This window comes from Tupaia chinensis, unplaced genomic scaffold, assembly GCF_000334495.1.
Source record: "Tupaia chinensis unplaced genomic scaffold, TupChi_1.0 Scaffold000017_1, whole genome shotgun sequence".
NCBI classification, from domain to species: Eukaryota; Metazoa; Chordata; class Mammalia; order Scandentia; family Tupaiidae; genus Tupaia; species Tupaia belangeri.
Genome location: NW_006159447.1, coordinates 3,372,456 through 3,391,573, shown reverse-complemented (window position 1 = coordinate 3,391,573; position 19,118 = coordinate 3,372,456). Strand labels below are relative to the sequence as shown.

At 37.6% G+C, this 19,118-nt stretch overlaps 1 protein-coding gene across 1 annotated transcript in view; it reads right to left on the bottom strand.

Annotated features, from left to right (window-relative positions):
* COL14A1 (collagen type XIV alpha 1 chain) overlaps positions 1-19,118 on the bottom strand; it is a gene marked incomplete at its 3' end in the record, with an annotated part of 142,763 nt that overhangs the window by 111,937 nt on the left and 11,708 nt on the right. The window contains exons 2-5 of the mRNA XM_006140062.2: positions 16,988-17,112; positions 8,081-8,197; positions 7,430-7,573; positions 2,723-2,809 (exon numbers count right to left, since the gene is read on the bottom strand). Coding sequence (XP_006140124.1) covers positions 2,723-2,809; positions 7,430-7,573; positions 8,081-8,197; positions 16,988-17,075 — 436 coding nt within the window. The remainder of the gene's footprint in view (positions 1-2,722; positions 2,810-7,429; positions 7,574-8,080; positions 8,198-16,987; positions 17,113-19,118) is intronic.

The window sequence follows — 19,118 nt, the reverse complement described above, 5'->3', positions numbered from 1 at the left end:
AACTATGTGTCAGATAAGGGACTTATAACCAGAATACACAGGGAACTCAAGCAACTGTCCAGAAAAAAGATGATCAACCCCATTAAAAGATGGGAGAAAGAGTTGGAAAAACCACTCTCTAAGGAAGATGTATGAATAGCCAAAAGGCATATGAAAAAATGCTCAACATCCACCATTATAAGGGAGATGCCGATTAAAATCACAATGAGATACCACCTAATCCCAGTTAGAATGTCTAAGATTAAAAATAATAATAATAATAAGTGCTGGAGGGGGTGTGGTGAAAGGGGAACTCTCCTACACTGCTGGTGGGAATGAAAATTGGTCCAGCCACTATGGAGAACAATATAGGGATTCCTCAAAGATCTACAAATAGAACTACCATATGATCCAGCAATCCCACTCCTTGGTATCTACCCAAAGGACAGAGGAATCCTTAGTTGGAAAAGTGCTTGCACATCAGTGTTTATTGTGGCATTATTCACAATTACTAAGACATGGAACCAACCCGAATGCTCACAGATGAATGGATTGAAAAAGTATGGCACATATACTCTATGGAATACTACTCAACCATAAGAAACAACAAGGTCCTGATTTTTTTTTTTTTGAGAGATTTTCACTGTAGGGCGCGTGCGCTCGCCAGACAGACAGAGAGAGACATATGGTCACGCCGCAATCCCTTCTCCTCCATTCTCCTCTCGGGATCTTGGGCACGCACGCACACGCGCCCGGCATGAGTTTTAAGCCACCGGGTCCGGGACACGAACTGCAGTCGACTACGTGAGAGTCCAGCGACATAGCCATTACGCTAACTGCTGGTTCCCAACAAGGTCCTGACTTCTGACAGAAAGTGGATGAATATGGAAGATTTACTGCTGACTGAAGCAAGTCAGGCTATGAAGGAGAAACATTGTATGTCTCTACTGAATAGATACCAACTGTTCTGCACTCTATAGCCAAAACTGTGTGACTAGAGAATATAGAAACATATAAAATAGTTATAAATACCAGATACAGTGTGGGAAGAAGGTGAGCGAAGGAAGATAGACTGAGGAGGGACAATGGGCAGAGAAAAGGAGGAGCGAGCATTTGTGAGACAGAGAGATGGGTTATTGTCTGTTGAGGATGATGTATATAGAATTCCCGATTCAGTTGGTGAGAAATGTATACATGTTGGAATATTCACTTCGCAAGCTAAGGACATATGTGATTGAATGTATAAAAGAAATTGAAATAAATATATTTTTTAAAAAAAAGAAAAAAAAAGTTTCAAGGCAAAGAACAAACCAGGAGAAATTATTTGCAAAACTATATCACAACAAAAAAAGGATTTCATATTCAGCCTATTTAGAAAATTTCAATTGTTTCTTGGTCTTTTGACTAAAATCAAGCATAGAAAGTTTCTATACATTTATTAAAAATATAAAATGACACAAAACAAAAATAGACAGGAAGAAGTAGAAATTACCACTGAAGATGTTTATAAAATGCTTGACCTCACCAGTAATCAAAGAAACGTAAATTAAAGATATTAAATATGATTGAAAAGTTGTATTAATTATTGAAGATTTCAAATGTTGGAAAGAATATGCAGAAATAAGCACTTTCATCTACTGGCAGAAGAGTAGATTATCAGGAAAAAATGCAACTCAATTTTTCAGATTACATCAATACAGTTTACCATTTACCCATCAATTTGGCAGTCTAAAATTTACATATCCTTTAAACCCTGCATTTCCACATTTAGAAACATGCCTGTTGTAACATACTTATGACAGTCAAAGTTAGAAAATACTTATATGTCCACTGGGGAATATTCAATAAGATAGTCTGTCTCATGGGATACTATCTGGCCATTAAAAAGAATGAGATAGACTAATAATAATACTTAATATAACTCAAAGGTAGGCAGTATTCTAAGTATTTTACATATATCAACACATGTTATCCCAAAGAACTCTGTGAGGTAAATCTTACTCTCCACATATTAAAGGTGAGGAAATAGATAAAGTGGGTAACTAGTGTAAGATCACTCGCGGGCCATCTAGTGGAGGCTGAATCCCACATGGCCGACTGTGTGGTTGGAATCCCAGCACAGAGGCTTGAAAAACATGCCAGGTATGTGTGAATGCACTCAAAGTCCCTAAAGGACAGAGAAATGGAAAAAAAGGGATTGGAGCATGACCATTTCCCATGGGATGTGATTTCTCACTTTCTCTCTCTCTCCTCCCTTCTACCCTCTTCTCCCACCCCTGTAAGCACATGCACCCTCTGGCAAATTAATTTTTTTTTTTTAAATCACTCAAGGTTCAAAATGGCAAAGGTAGTCTTAATGTATGCAGCAAGTGCGAGAGTCTACATAACTTACCTCTGGGATTCTGAAATGACATGGAAAAGTCTCAACATGCAAAAGCAATTCATGGAACAAGAAATCTAAGATAACAAGCTGTACATATATGTTTGAATATTCATAGAAGGGTGACTGAAGGGTCACATGCCAAAGTGCTGACAGTCATTACATTTGGGGGAAAGGCGAGATGGAAAGGGGCCAAAAGCAATTGTCATATTAGATCATAGTATTTTTCTGATGGACCAGCAAACGTGTGTGTGTGTGCACATGCATACTGCCTGTGTAATTAAAACAATCCAACTCCCCAAATGATACAATCAAAAACAAAAAAAAAAAGAAAGAAAGAAAGAAATAAAACACAAATCTGACCTTCTGGTAAAGATGGTTTACTCCCATTTCCTTTATCCACAACTTTGACTCTGGGCTTTGGTTCCTTTCTTTTTTCTAAATCTTTAACTGGAAGAAAAGTAGAAGAAATATAGCAACATGTGATGTTAGAGTCTTAAAAAAAATACATTCAGTGAGTTTTACTAAAAGCCCTGTAAGCTCTAAAAGTATGAATAGAAATTAGTTCTATGGTACAAATGCATCCCCAAATATGAGAACTACAATTTTTCCAACCTAGTTAATGAGAAAATGTGGAAGGAACTGAAGGAATTCCGTGGCTGAGTATTCTCCACAGGCAGACGTGTCAACTACGTCTGCTGGGTTGTCAGAAAAACTCTTGACATTTGTTTTCTATGCGAAAAGGCATCATGACTTTTCTGACAACCCAATAATTCTTCATAATTGCTGTAAAATTAGCATGATAATCCTCATCTTATACTTGAGGAAATGGAGGACCATGGACTGAAGCATATCTCATAAAACCAGTATGCTCAGCATTCAGGTCATGTCTTCAAGTCTCTGTACTTAGTCTCTGAGTTTGACCTCAATTCTAAAAGATCTTAGCCACAGATATCTTTACTTGGAATTGTTTGATCTGAAAAAAGGGGAGAACTCCATAATAATATTATCCTTTTAAACTTAAAAAAATAAGTTTTTCTAGTAATAAATGGTACTGTTTCTTTGTCACTTTAATTGGGAGATTTCAGAGATCAAAAATGTCCTTTGGCTCTTTATTACATTCACACCAACCTACATTATGAGATAAACTTCCCACTGAATTTTCTGCTTAAAACTCCATAGTAGTTCTCATGCCATTGCTGGACATCTTAAGCTGTTTGAGGTAGTTGAGATTATCACCAAATGGCAACGGTTTGTTCACAAATAAAATATCCCTTGAAAACGCAAAAGTGAGAAAATGACAAGACAGCCTATTTAATTGTCACATTCACTTCATGGAAATCAGTAAATTTATTGGAAAGTGAGAGAAGCTACTATTTCCTTTCAACTAGCCTTGCTGCTTTCTCCAGGATATTGTGCAGGAATCCCATCCTTATCACATCCTGCCCCTCCTTCTTCCCACTGCTTCTAGCTATTTGCTGAAAATGTTTAAAATGTGTCATGTCACTCTAACTCTATTATTTCCTTCCTTAGAAACTGCATTTGGGGAAGGGCAGCTTGAGCCTGGTGCCTTAGACTGGGAGGACAAGAGTAGATAACAGAGACTGTACAGGAAGATGGTGATTAATAGGGGGTGGGTGGAAGGGGCTCAGGAAAAAAAAAAAGAATTTAACAGACACAAGAATGAAAAGAAAAAGGAAAAGGAAAAAAAAGAACTGGATTTGACTTTCTGGTACCCAGATATTAAATTCTAAGATTAAATAATAATAATAATAATAATAATAATAATAATAATTTAAAAATACAAGGTACCTTGATCCTGCTATGCCAGTGACCTAATTTTTTTATGCTTATTTTTTCAGACCTCATTTTCTGACCTCTTAGTAAACACTGGCATTTTGGAGAACACTTTCCTTTACATTGATTTTGTTCTCATTTTTTTACAAAGGCATTATCCTGGTTTTCTTCTATTTCTCTGCTCCCCCTTTTATGTTCTCTTTTTTGGATTTTTTCCCTACTTCTCATTCAAAAACATGATCACAGAATAAAGTTTTCTTTCATCTCTGTACACCTTGTCTATAATCTTATCATTCCACAATTTAAATTCTCATCCTTCTATGGATAATTTCTAAATCTATATCTTCAACCCCACCCACAAATGGGCTATGACCCCAAATTGCTTACATTCTCTAAAAGAAAATATGCCTGCAATTTTAATATAAGAGAAATTGTGCTGAATGATGTTGCAGGTAGAAACAGATCTGGGAACAAATAGAATAATCCCAGAGGAAGAGATTTGGAGATGCTTCACTGGACAGGTAACATTTGAGCCAGACTTTGAAAGATGGGCAGGATTTTTGCAGGAAGACATTATTAGCAAAAGAAGACATTCTTCATTAGACTTTCTTCTTTAGACTTCATTAGTCTAAAGAAAACTACTGGTGGGTCGAGAGAAAGTTTAGCAAAATAAGACCATAAACCATCTACAGATGAACAAGAAAATATAATGGGCACTGAAGAAGCTGGGCCACTAAGTCACATATAAGGTATAGCAGAAACTGTGCACCAAGCTGCTGTCTCCCTCATGTAAGAGAGGTGGAGAACAGTCGGAGGAAGCAAAGTGGTACTACAACAATCACTCCCATGCCCTACTCTGTGCTGAAGTTAATTTAACCTGCACAACAATCTGTACATGTCATCACGCCAACCAGCAGACGAGGAAATCCAAGGGTGGGAGTGGTGGAATTGCTTGTGGCAGATTTGGAATCATAACGTCCAGCAGATTGGATGTGGTTTCCTATGTTTAAAAATCAAAGATAAGTTTTCATGCTTCCCTGTGTATCAAAAGATGGGCTCAGGAAGAATCCAAATCCTTACACTAAATGTGAACCTATAACCACAGACTTTGTCTTGATCATCATTTTCCTGGATCCAGGCATGAAAGTTTTCCAGGCAAGAAAGACCAGGCTTTAGCCTCCTCTCAAAGAGGGCAAGAATGTAACAGAAATGTAAATGGAATTGAAATGCAAAAATGGAAAAATAAGCTGTGGAAACTGATTTTAATTTTAATTCTTACAAACTGTTATTGGGGCAGAACTAATCCCTCTATCTGGCCAAAAACAATAGCAGGGCTATACATATATATATACTTACATATCATTTATCTAGCTAAATAGTTCAACTGTTTCACCATGATTTTTCTCAGCAGAGCTAAACCAAGCCAGAAACAACTGGATTTCCTCTTAAGTGCTTTGAATAAGAAGCTACTGGGAAAACTTTTTAAATCTCCCTGTGTTTCTTCCGAAGCTCAGTTGGTGGAATATTTGAAATAATCAATTGTAAAACCCTCAGACTAAAGTAAAATGAATTGCTTCTTATCCCTTTCACTGCTTCTCACAAAATGTTTTCCAGTCACTCGTGCAGGAATGTTGGAGGCCGGGAACTGAAGTGCAGTGCCAATAAAACAAGCCACTAGGCTGATTTATACTGAAAATAACATTAAAACATTTTCCAAAGCTTCCACACAATGTGAACCTTAGAAGAAAGTAACATTTACATCTGTACGTCCTGCTGACAACTGGATTTACCAACTGTCTTTGTTTAGAAGTTTCAAGAGATAACAGGTTAGTAAAATTGTGTTTTAAGCCACAAGATGTGTCTTAAGAATATTACTCAGAAGAGGAAGAATAAAAAGGGGTAAGATGTTTAGAAATTCAGACAGAATATTGACACACCTGCAATGCCAAACCCATGGCTACTCAGACTTGTGAGTTAATTTTAGGGCAGAATTTTAAAAGCTATTATTTAAAACAAATATCTATTTGAAATGATGTCTATGATTGGCTTCAAAATAACAAGAAAGGGGTGTGGCAGTGTCAATTAACCAAGACTGGCCGTGAGTGGCTAATTGCTAAAGCCAGAGGATGAATACTCAGGGTTTATAATACTATTCTGTTAACTTTTTATTATTATATTTTAATAGTGTTAAACAATAAACAGAGTTTTAAATAGAGTCCATTTTAGCAATGAAATAACAGACAGTTAACCAAGATAGGCTTCTTCCTCTTTGCATTCATGATGTCAAAAACTTTATCCTTCACATTTGAAAGGCCATCTTTGGGAAAAGGGAATCTTCGGCCACTAGAACATAAGATCTATAGGAGCAGGGATTTGTCATATGATAGTGCCTAGAACAGGGCCTGGTGCATATTAAATATGTAGTATATATTTGTTAAAATTTTTTGAAATGAATGAGTCAATGAACAAACGAATATCTAATAAGAGGAAGAAGGATCAGGACCCATGTGGACAAATTTTAAACTCCATGTAAAGAGAACTTTTCCATGAGAACTGTGGGCCTGGGTCAGGCTGCTTCAGAGCTTTCTCCCTGGCTTAGAAAGTCCTCTGTTCATTCTCTCCTCTAATGTCCACCGAAAGCTTGGCTGCTAAGAAAGCACATAAGGAAAGGTGTCTAAGTCAGGCTCAGGAAACAATGCCAGGGAAGGTATTTAAAAACCAAAACAAAGAATAGGTAGGAAAAGGTCTTGAAAGGTCAGAGATCACAGGAATTCATGGAAGGCTGGACTACAGGTCTCTTAAAATATCTATAAAAATAAATAATGCAGGATTTTAATCCCTTAGAATACATACATTATCTCATTCTTCACAGATACTCCCAATGAATGACTGAATCTCACATAATACTGAACCATATATATACATACACACCCTATGTTTGTTTTTCTTCGTTTATCTGATAATCTAGGTAACTATGAAGTGACTAATGAATGGGTAGTATGTACAGTGTAGACACCCTAGACAAAAGGAGTATTCACATCTTAGAAGGGACAGAGCTTCAGAACTGCTCAGAGCAGTGAGCAATTGAAAACTTTATCAATTGTTCATTTCTGGAATTTTTCATTTCATATTTTCAGGCCATGGTTAATCTCAGATCATTGAAACGGCAGAAAGTGAACCCGCAGATAAGAGGAGACTACTATATATACTGCACACTCCTCCAGCGCTGGGCCAGAGTCTCACAATGGTACTTAGAGATCTGTAAATACATACTTCTAAATTGGCCTTGAGCTGGCTTGCTTTCTTTATCCTTATTATATGCAATAATCTGAACTGTGTAATTCTGGTCTGGCATAAGTCCTTGAATAATTGCTTTAGTTGCAGTGTTCTGAAGATTCAATTGATTGGTTTTTCCACCTATAATAAAACAGAAAGATAAATCAGCTCTAAAAAATAGAATTCATTGTATTATATTTTATTAACCAGCAATCAAGATTGTAAAACACATTTTTTGTTCTTTTTTGTTTATATTTATAGTGCTGACCATAATATTTTTGTATATGCCAAAAGGGAAAGATATTTTAAAATATATATAACAGTTTGGGTCCTGGACCCAGTGGCTTAAAACTCATGCTGGGTGCATGTGTGTGTGTGCCCAAGATCCCTAGAGGAGAATAGGGGAGAAGGGATTGTGGTGTGGCCATCTCCCCTGGGGGGTGATTTCTCACTTTCTGTCTCTCTGTCTCTTTCTGTCTCTGTGGTGAGCACACACGCCCTATAGCAAAAACCTTTCCAAAAAAAAAAAAATTAACTAAAACAAAAAGCTTTCAAATGACCCTAAAGTCACAAGTGGACTACACTTTTTCAGTTACCTATGTATAGAAAAGTAACAGTGCCCTAGAAAACACAGTAAACTGTTTTTACCTGAGGCTGGAGTTACAAGAAGTTTGTATCCACCAAATTTCCCTCTTGGAGCTTTCCATGAAATCTGTATGCTGTCATGAGATAACACATTATATCTTAACCTTGTGGGTGGAGCCACTGAAAAAGAAAACAAAAATGGTTTAAACATTGAAACATTAAACTTTCCATTTGTTAAATAGAAAAATCAGAGTAACGATCAAAATATACGAGCGTTCATCAGCCTCAAATGTGTTCTTTCTACAACCCGGTTATGAATTGATCAGTGTGCAAAATCACAAACCTAAGAACATTTGTTCTCTACCCAAGGGACACCCATTTGTCAAAAAGTCTGACTGTATGACTCTAAAGAACTAAGACTTAGTGTTAGAATTTAACACTCCAGCCTAGCTTAATAATGGAAGCCAATTTTGTAAAAATACTTTCATTATGTTACAAGGATGAAATTTTACTTGGAACATGTGAGCTTTTATCACGTACTCTACTGAATCCTGTTGAATGCCTTCACATTTTTCACTTTAATAATCCAATATTTCTGATGATACAAGAATTTGAGAAGGCTACTGTCGACCTATTGTAGTAATTAGACTTTCATTTAAAAACATTTGAAAAGACATAGTAAAAATCATTCAGGCACACATAGAGATAATTATGTTCTGTAAGCTTTGTTCCATTATTCAAGTGTAGCTGGTTTATACCTAAGAGAAAGATACATAGCACCTGGTCATGAATCAGCCCCAAATAGTGTTTTCTGACAGTTCATAAAAGTGGGTAGATCTGTATTACTTTTTATATAAATCAAACTTTGAAACATATGTTGGCACCCTCTGTAAATGTCCCAAAATTTCCTAAGAAGATTGTGCTTGCCATAGTTTGAGTTACTGACCTGGTGGCTTCAAAATGACACTGAACATATGTACAAGCATGCCTAAGATCCCAAGAGGTTAATGGGTTAATGGATGAAAAGGGATTGTGGTGTGGCCATCCCTCTGGGGAGTGATTTCCGCTCTGTGGAGTGATTTCTCTTTCTCTCTCTCTCTCTCTCTCTCTCTCTACCTTCTTACTATGGTTGGCCATGTAGAGTCCAGCACCTTAACTACCATGCCACCTGCTGGTCCCAAAAAAGGTTTACTATATAACACCTAAACTAGTATGTCAAAAAGTAAGAGTTAAAATACCTAACAGAAAAGTTAATACTCATTACCCACTTTTTTTTTTCTTTTTTTTTTTTTTCTGGAGAGGTTTTTGCTATAGGGCATGTGCTCTCGCCAGACAGACAGAGAGAGAGAGACAGAAAGCGAGAAATCACCCCCCGTGAGGATGGCCACGCCACAATCCTTCCTCCTAGATTCTCCTCTCGGGATCTTGGGCACGCATGCACACGTGCCCAGTATGAGTTTTAAGCCACCAGGTCCAGGACTCGAACCGTGGTCGACTACGTGGGAGTCCAGCGACATAGCCATTATGCTAACTGCTGGTCCCTCATTACCCACTTTTATGCCCAGCCTTTCTTTCTCCTTTAGGTACCATAGTATAAGGAAAGGAAATAAACATTCTTCTAAATAGGTATGTGGAATAGACACATTAATTAGACATTAATGATTCCTAGTTCTGCCCCTTTCTGGCTAAATAACCTTGGACAAATGATTATTTGTTCCAAAGTTTTTTTATTTTTAGAAAAATTGAGAGCAGTACTTTATGCAAAGGAGAGATAACTTTGAATAGATCATAGACATAGTACATTATAGTAGGTGGTCAATAAATATTTGTTCCCCTTCCCTTTTAATGGCTGAGCTCACTTAATTCTCACAAAAAAATACACTGCTATCCCATTTTCAAGCAGACCAGCAAGACTGAAGTCATTTTGAAATTAAGAAAGGCCTCTAACAAGAACAATCTGACCAAGTGCTGAGTCATGGAGAGATCTGTTTGAAGAATGGCTAAATGAGAAACCAGAAATGGGTTTTTGAAGGAATCAGAATAATTATTCAAGGGAAAACAATTGATTGTAGTGAAGAATGATTTTTTTCTGCTCGTTTCTGACCTGGTGGTTTCTGATCTTGTACCTGTAAATACCAAGCACATGCTGAGCTTTTCAAGATCGTTTGACGGTACTTTCTGACTGTCTCCCTGTAACTGGTTACACAAATAAACTCCCTCTTCTCCAGCCTCACTTCATTAACCATAAGAAACAGCATCCAGACTTGGGTGACTGGTAACACAATTTTATTGTTTAAAAAACTGAGTGATAGCTAGGACATTTGCCCAAGATCACAATATTGGTGGAAGATAATCTCTGACCCCAGATGAAATGCACTATTTCTTTGGAAACAAGTTACCCTTCATTGACCATGTGAATGAAAAAAATTGCTATTCTATATATTAGGCACTCATCTGAAATCAGTAAGCTCTGAAGGATACAATTGTCAGGATAATACTATCTAGTTGTTCTTTACTATTTCCGAATAGAAAAGCTAGCCATGCAGAACAAAAACGTTAGCTTCCTGTTGTTCTCAATTTGACAAGAATGGTTAATGAGAACATGTGAATTTATCATAAGAATAATTATTTTTCAGATAAAAGAAGGTGGCTAAAACTAATATTTGTATTAACAGAGAAACTGCTATTTTGCTTGGTCTTCAGCTTCAAAGAAAATCTATCTACAGATAGATTCTTATCATTTATGGAAGAAAATATAAACAAAGAAATTAAAAATCTTAAATAATATAGCCACGTTTCTGAGCCAAGTCAAGTTGGCGGAGTGGTAGAAATCATCGGCTAAGTTTTGGGATAATGCACTAGTTAGATAAAGCTGCTTAGGAACCATCAAGTAGAAAGCACAGCCAAAGGGATGATGGCTTCAATCTAGGCTGTTCAAGAGGATCTGCTGACTCATTTATTTCTTTAGTATGTTGACAATTTAAGGAGAAAAAAGAAACTGACAATACTCAAGAATCCTCATCTGTCAATTTGAAATATTTAGAGCAGGGGGTCAGCAGGCAATATAGAGGTTAAGGGGGTTGGTTCCCACAGGCCAACTTTATGGTTTGGGTCTCACACCCAACAGCTTAGAAATCACGTCAAGTGTGTATGCATGTGTTCCCAAAATCCCAAGATGAGAATGGAGAAGAACTGTAGTAGGACCATCCCCTCAGCAGGTGATTGTCACTTTCCCTCTCTCTCTTGACCTGCTCAAAGAAACAAAGTATAAAACAAATGCAGCAACCAAATCTATCAATATGCAATTCATTAATCATTTACATCACACAGATGACTGCAGTCCTACTATAATGGCTAGCCAAAAGCAATACCACTGTAAGTTTTATGAACAGACCACATCTACTGCCTATGTCAGCATAATACTGGCAATCACTAGAAGAAAATCTGGGTTAGACACAAAGCTCACATTTCTCTTAAATTTTGCCTTGAAAAGAAGAAATGGGAGTTTAAGAAGAAACATGAGCTCACACCCATGTCTAAGTTCGCATCCCCCGGCCCCTCCTTTTAGAAGGCCTTGGACTAAGGCCAAAGCAAGGGCAGTGAGATTGACAAAAACACTGTAAGTGCAGTGGAGAAATCATTACTCTTATCTGATGGAATAAAAGTTTGTGTATATTTAATACACAGAACCACGATTTTTCTTTTTGCAAGCACAAAGGAAGTACTCTTGCTATATCTACATAGCTTCCAGGAATAATCATAAATGCTTGCATGAACTTGACTCAAAAGTTAGTATGTGCCCATGCAAATCTTGATTTTTTTTTAGAAAGATATAACTCAAGTGTGAGGTTGGATTTCAGGCACACACTAAGAACCCAGAGGAAGCAACAAATACCCTTTGCATAGTGAAGTCAGGCTTTCTGTATGGGATAAGGCAATACAGTTTTTGTGAATTTATCAATTCCATCTTCAAGTGCAACTGAGAAGGATCCACTTTTCACCTTCCACTCTACCTTCAGGGTAGGCTTGTTACCAAAATTATAGGGATATTTTTGTTTTGTTGTTGTGTTGTTTTGTTTGAGAGGTTAGACTGTTTTAAACTCAAAAGAATTTCACTGCAGGGGTGAGCAAGAGGCATGGGGGGTAAAGTGGCTGGATCCAACATAGTTGACTCCACGGTTCAAGTCCTGGACCTGGTGGCTTGAAAAATCATATCTGCACATGTAAATGTGTTCAAAATTCTGAGAGGAGAATGGAAGAAAAGGAATTACAGCATTGCCATATCCCCTGGGGAGTGATTTCTCACTTTCCCCACCTCAATGTCTCTATTTCAAATGAGTGCATGCATCCTATAGCAGAAACAAGCAAAAAAATTTCACTGCAATTTCTATAGAAGCCCATAAGCAGGTAAAAACGTTTGTCATTTTATTGAGGCCTCACTACTATCAAGCATTTAGAAAATGTTATTTTACAATTTGACAGCTTATTAAATGGCTAAGCTCTTGGTTTGTCCATCCTTCTTTCCTCCTCTCTTCCTTCCCTCCTTTCTTTTTTCTTTCTTTTCTTTTCTTTTTTTCAAATCAATTAAAATCTTCCTTTTTTGACAAGTGAAAACCTATGTAAAGATTTTTTTCTAATAAATTATTCTCATTAATTTATTAAGACACTACTTTTAACACAGGGGTGCTGCAATGCATATTTTGTGTTTTTCTCTCTTCCAGAGAGAGTTCTGCTATAGGGCGCGCACACCCGCTGGAAAGACAGAGAGAAACAGAAAGTGAGAAATCACCCCTGAAGGGAAATGACCATGCCACAATCCCTTCTTCCTCATTGTCGTTTTAGGATTAGGGGCACACATGCCCAGTGTGAGTTTTAAGCTGCCAGGTCTGGGACTTGAACCACATGGGAGTCCAGGAACGCAACCATTATGCTATCTGCTGGAGGTTCCTTATTTTGTGTTTTTCAAGATCTATAATCATATCCTCTATTCTGTATATATCAGTACCCTGGTTTTCTTTTAAGGAACAACACTTCCTACCCCAATTCATGGAGTTTGGCCTACAATCAAATAGCAGCCATTCTTCTCTGGCTATGAGGTGGCGAAATGACACAAACCCGACCAAGTGAACTCTCCCAAGAATCTGAGACTTGAGTCCAGTGATGGAAGGAAGGAAAATAGCTCCAGTGACTTTATTCCAAGGACGTTACAAGGATATGTCCTAAAGAAAATGGCCATTAGTTCCTACAAAGGGTATTCCAGGGGATTTCCAAACTCCTATCTTTTTCAAAACTCGATTATTTAACTTGAACTATATGATCTCTTGAGTTATCCAGTAGTGAATACATTTTTGTTAAGCTATCCAGAGAAAGTTTCTTTCATTTGCAAGCAAAAATTGCTGACTGATGGAAATGGAGCATTGGTCACACTGACAGTTATTTTCTTCTTTAAAACATGATTCTCGGTGTTAAACGGATGGGACATTCTGTTGTATTTATTTTTAAAAGTCTTTTAAACCATCAGAGAAATATTTGGCTGTATTTTAGGTGATCCATAAAACAAAACAAAAAATGAAATGACCTTAGTTTTTGTCATTTTTATATTAAATGTATTGCCTAATTGCTGAGTGACATTTACTGTGGAATATACTAAAGGGTTCTTTTTATCTTGTCTAGAACCTGAAATATTATAATTTCATGATCCATTATGATGGTGCTGAAAATAGTAGTAACAAAAATATTCACAACTTTCCAATGTTTGACTACTAGTAACAGCAAAAAATATGTGTAACTGAGTTAACACAGAGGTCTTTATAAAGTTAACTAGCCCCAGTGCAAAGTCTCTAATTTTATATGCCTTGAGGTTTTTAAATGACAGTTATCCTTTACTTTCAGTAGTTCCTTCTTGTAACCATCTAAAACAAACTGCTAAAACCAAGTACATATTTACTGCGAGATTCTGAGTATTGATGCCTTCATTCTGTAATTGCTATGTACATTTATTCCCTGTAACCAGACATTACTATTTGTGTATTCCAGTTAATTTAACAACTCTTCTTGAAAATAAGATGCTAGAATAATCGAGGTATAAACAAGGTATTAACATGGCTTAAAATCAAACATGAAATAAGTGATGCCATTTTAGAAGCATAAGGAGGTTCATAGTCTCTAGAGAGGCACAGTTTTTCATAAAATATTAGATAGAGACTAAGTAGTAAAGGGCATTCTGTTAATTAACAGTTAAGGGAAAGAATCGATTTCCAATATGCTTTTTTTCTTTTGGTTTCCTGTTACAGAGCTTTACTGGGGCAGGGTGTGTGAGAGAAATCACCCCTTGGCAGGAGGGGTGTATGGCCACACCACAATCCCTGCTCCTCCGTCTCCCCCTCGGGATTTTGGGCCCCCATGCACACATATGCACCAAGCATGATTTTCAAACCTCAGCATTGGCAATTCAAACCACACAGCCGGCCATGTGGAATCCAGCACCTTATCTCCCTCCACGTCACCTGCCAGCCCCTCTCCACCTGCCTTTTAATACTATTCGCTTTCTATAGCACAAAACAAATTTCACAGTCTCAGTGATAAAATAGCAGACATTTTTATAATCTTACAGTTTCAGGGGTCAGAAGTCTAAAATGGGTCTCTCTGGACTAAAACCAAGCTGTTTATAAGATTATATCTCTTTTCTGGAGGCTATAGAATAAAGAGAATCTGTTTTCTCGCCTTGGCTTTTACAGACTTCTCACATTCCTTGACCCTTTCTATCTTCAAAGCCAGCAGTGGCTAAATCTCACCAGCGAAGTTACTGACCCTGGCTCCTCTGCCTCCCTCTTCCCTATTTAAAGCTCTTTGCCATTATATGGAGTCCACCCAGATAAGCCAGGATAATTTCTCTGTTTTGAGGTTAGTGGATTCATCTTATTCTGTCTGGTATCTTAATTCCTTTTGCCATGGAATGTAACATATTACAGGTCCTGGAAATGCAGATCTGGTCATCTTTTCCGGCACATCATTTCTTCTTCCTGTTTTGTTCATGAACAAGATTCTAAAAATATCTATATGGCTTTCCATGTTAGTGTCAATATTGGCTAACCCATGGAAACTCACTACTATATTGCTTTCAAAGCAGAAAACCAATCCAGTTAAGCAATTCATAGCCTTTATTCCTTGTGCAAAATCAAACATGAACTAAGTGATGCCACCGTAGAAGCATAAGGAGGTTTCTCAAAGGTCGCACGTATTTTCCTAAACACTCACTCCTCGGTCTGCACAACTACAAAAACTCTAAGATAAATAAATAAGTTCAGCTTTGCAGAAGGAACAGTCTCTGCCATGATTACTGAATTCCGCCCTTTTTTTCAATTAGTTTATTTTTTATATTCAATCACTGCATATCATTACAGCACACCAAATGACTTTTCCCATCTTGAATACACTATATCTTAGTTCGCCATACATATTATCATCAACAGGTTATTTCCCATTTGTGTGTCTCTTAAATGTTTTGCTTCTTTCTTTTCCCCCTTGATTCCCTTGCTCTCATCCTTCCCCCATTTGCCACCCTCTTCCCACAGTGTCTCTAGTATCCAGTTTTTCTCCATGCCTTTATACCTCCCAATCCTTCAGTCTACCCTTGTAGCATAAAAACAACAACAAGAAAAAATGCAAATAAATGTGCACAGATGTGCTCCAATAAAACTTTATTTATAAGGGACCAGCAGTTGGCATAATGGCTATGTCACTAGGCTCTCATATAGCTGACCACGGTTCGAGTCCTGGATCTGGTGGCTTAAACTCTTGCCAGGTGCGTGTGTGTGCATGCCCAAGATCCTGAGAGAAGAATGGAGGAGAAGGGATTTCAGCATGGCCATCCACCCAGGGGGTGATTTCTCGCTTTCTGTTTCTCTGTCTCTCCATCTCTCTGGTGAGTGCACATGCCCTACAATACAAAAAGTAAATTTCACAAGCTAAGTCCAATTAAAACAAAGCTAGCCGTCATTAGAAATTCTTAAAATGGTATATCAGAGTCAGTGTCATACCCCATTTAATATTTAGACTATGTGCTCAGCCTTAAGGAAAAGAGTAAAACAAAGGTCATGTATAAGGTGGTATAACTATTTTGTAGATACTCTCTTAGAGAGAGAAGGCATCATTCAGAATCATACACACACATTCTAGCTCTTGACTAAGAGAACTGATTGTGTAATGTGCAAATTTGACACTCACTGGTTAAACTTGCACCGCCTTTTCAAGAGCACTTTCAAAATTAGCTACTTGGGACCAGCAGTTAGCGTAATGGCTATGTTGCTGGACTCCCATGTAGTCAACCGCAGTTCACGTCCCGGACCCGGTGGCTTAAAATTCACGCCGGGCGCGTGTGCGTGCGTGCCCAAGATCCCGAGAGGAGAATGGAGGAGTAGAGATTGCGGTGTGGCCATCCCCCCTGGGGGGTGATTTCTCGCTTTCTGTCTCTCTGTCTCTGTCTGTCTGGCGAGCGCACGCACCCTATAGAAAAAAAATAAAGAAAAAGAAAATTAGCTACTTAACCTACTGATACAAAGTCACCATGTTCAGTCACTAGTGAGATTATATGAAAGCTGTGGCACATTTCTCCAGCACAAAAGGTTGATGAAATTGAGTAAAACATAGTACCCTACCCAGGAACACAGGTGGACCAATGAAATGCTATTAGAATAAATAAAATAAACATGATATTCAGAATCACTATGGCTAGGGTCCCGGATCTTACAGATGCTCTTAAAGTTTTTAATTACTGGGTCCAACAGGTGGTGTGGTGGTTAAGGGTGCTGGACTCCCACATGCTCAACTGTGGTTTGAGTCCCAGACCTGGTGACTTGCGTTCTAACTTTGTCTCTTCCTCGCTCGGTCCCTCTCTGGTCAAATTAAAATAAATAAATAAAGTTGAGTAAAATAATTTTTAAAAAAAATTTTTTTTAAGTTTTTAATTACCTTGACCCTGGACGATGGTGCAGAAATAAACAATTGCCAAAAAAGCTGGAAGTAGCCGGCACTGCATCTTGCACTGAAAAACCTTCATTTTATCTCCGGCTTCTTACATGAGGTGTAGCAGCTTCCTAGAAACAAAGAGCACAGGGACATTTTGAGAAGGCTAAAAATGAAGCATAGGTAGTGATTGCATGTCAAAAGAAATCGAAATAAAAAGAAATAATTTTTAAAAAATAATAGTAAATACATTTAAATAATTACTTAAAAAAAAGAAAAAGCATATGTAGCCATTCGGAACAGAGAAGCCAATATGAATCAGTGTTATCAGGAAGTAAATAATTCCCTAGGGCATCATATATTTCACTCTAAAAGATAAACTGAAGGAAGAAAGATTTTGTAGACGATGCTGTAAATGGAGAGAATGATTTTAACTGTATAAGAGAGCTCAGAATGTACTTTAGGACTCTTTCGTAAGGACATAAATTACGTAGTAATTTCCCAAGTGGACAACCTCCATAAATGTACCTGACCTGAGCATTATACTGAATCACAATGTCCTTGCCAATAATACACTCCTTCCATATTTATCACAAAAAGCTAAAACTCCTACAGTCGCCTTATTTTACATACAAAGCACAACTATATACAACCTTTTTACTAGTGACTTCGAAAGAGAATTTTAAAAACCTCTTGGTGCTATTATTAAATCCACACTCAGATTTCCCATCATTGGGTTAAATAATCCCTAAGTCTTTTACTCTTTTCTCATATCTCTGTTTTCCCCTAGTTGGTGTGAATCTAAAATGCTTCCAAATTTCTCTTTTTCATTAGGATATCAGTAAAGGAAGAGAGAGCTACAGGAAACAGAGAGAAACAAAAGTGGAAAAAAGGAAGAAAAAAAGAGGAGAGAAGGGAGAAAGGGAGCAGAGGAGGTGGGTGGCAAAAAGGCTGTATGGTATTAATTTAAAAAGTCAGTCTAATTTATTGTTTATGATTCTATTACGGGTCATTACAAAGAAATTCTGAGTCCTCTCCTTGAAGATTATGAAGACCTCAAAAGTCTCCTCATATGAGGGGTGCATTTTTTCACCCATATATCCATTCATTCATTTACTCACTCATTCACTTATTCTTTAATAGCATTCCACAAAAGATCTGTGGCAGTTTATTAATATATGAAAATAAGGAGCCAGCAGATGGTGTGGTGGCCGACCATGGGGCAAGTCCTAGACCCAGTGGCTTGAAACACACCAGGCACATGTACATGCATGCCCAAAATCCCAGGAGGAGAATGAAGGTGAAGAGATTGTGGTGTGGCCATGCCCCCAGGGGGTGATTTCTCACTTTCCTTCTCACTCTCCCTTTGCCTCTGGAGAGTGCATTCATACTATGGCAAACACCTTAAAAAAATTAAAATAATGTATGAGGGAGAGTGATCAGATTTAGCACATAAAACATAAAACTCCACTTAAATTTTAGCTTTAAAAAGCAAATAAATCTTTTGTATGAGTATGTCTCATGCAATATTTGAAACATATACAATAGTAAAAGATTATTGTTTTCTGAAATTAAAAGTTAACTAAGTATTTTGTATTATACTGGTAATCCCAATGTAAGATGAAATCTAGTAAGAAAGAAAGAAAATAATGAGTAAAATGAGCACTTAGAAAATGTCTTGTCCTGTATAGTCAGTAGAGATGAACACGAATTTGGTCCACATGTTATAAATTAAAAAAGAAAGAAGGCGGCATGCTAAGTTTTAAGGTTACCATAATATCACATTAAATTTTAAAGTATTTATCTGGAGACACATTCCTTTTCCTCATACTGAAAGCTTGAGTAGAATTTTCTCCATGGCTCATCAAAAAGATGTCATTGTTGGGAACCAGCAGTTAGCGTAATGGCTATGTCGCTGGACTCCCACGTAGTTGACCACAGTTCGCGTCCTGGACCCGGTGGCTTAAAATTCATGCCGGGCACGTGTGCGTGCGTGCCCATGACCCGAGAGGAGAATGGAGGAGAAGGGATTGCGGCGTGACCATCCCCTCTGGGGGGCGATTTCTCGCTTTCTGTCTCTATGTCTCTCTCTGTCTGGCGAGCGCACGCACCCTATAGCAAAAAACCTCTCAAAAAA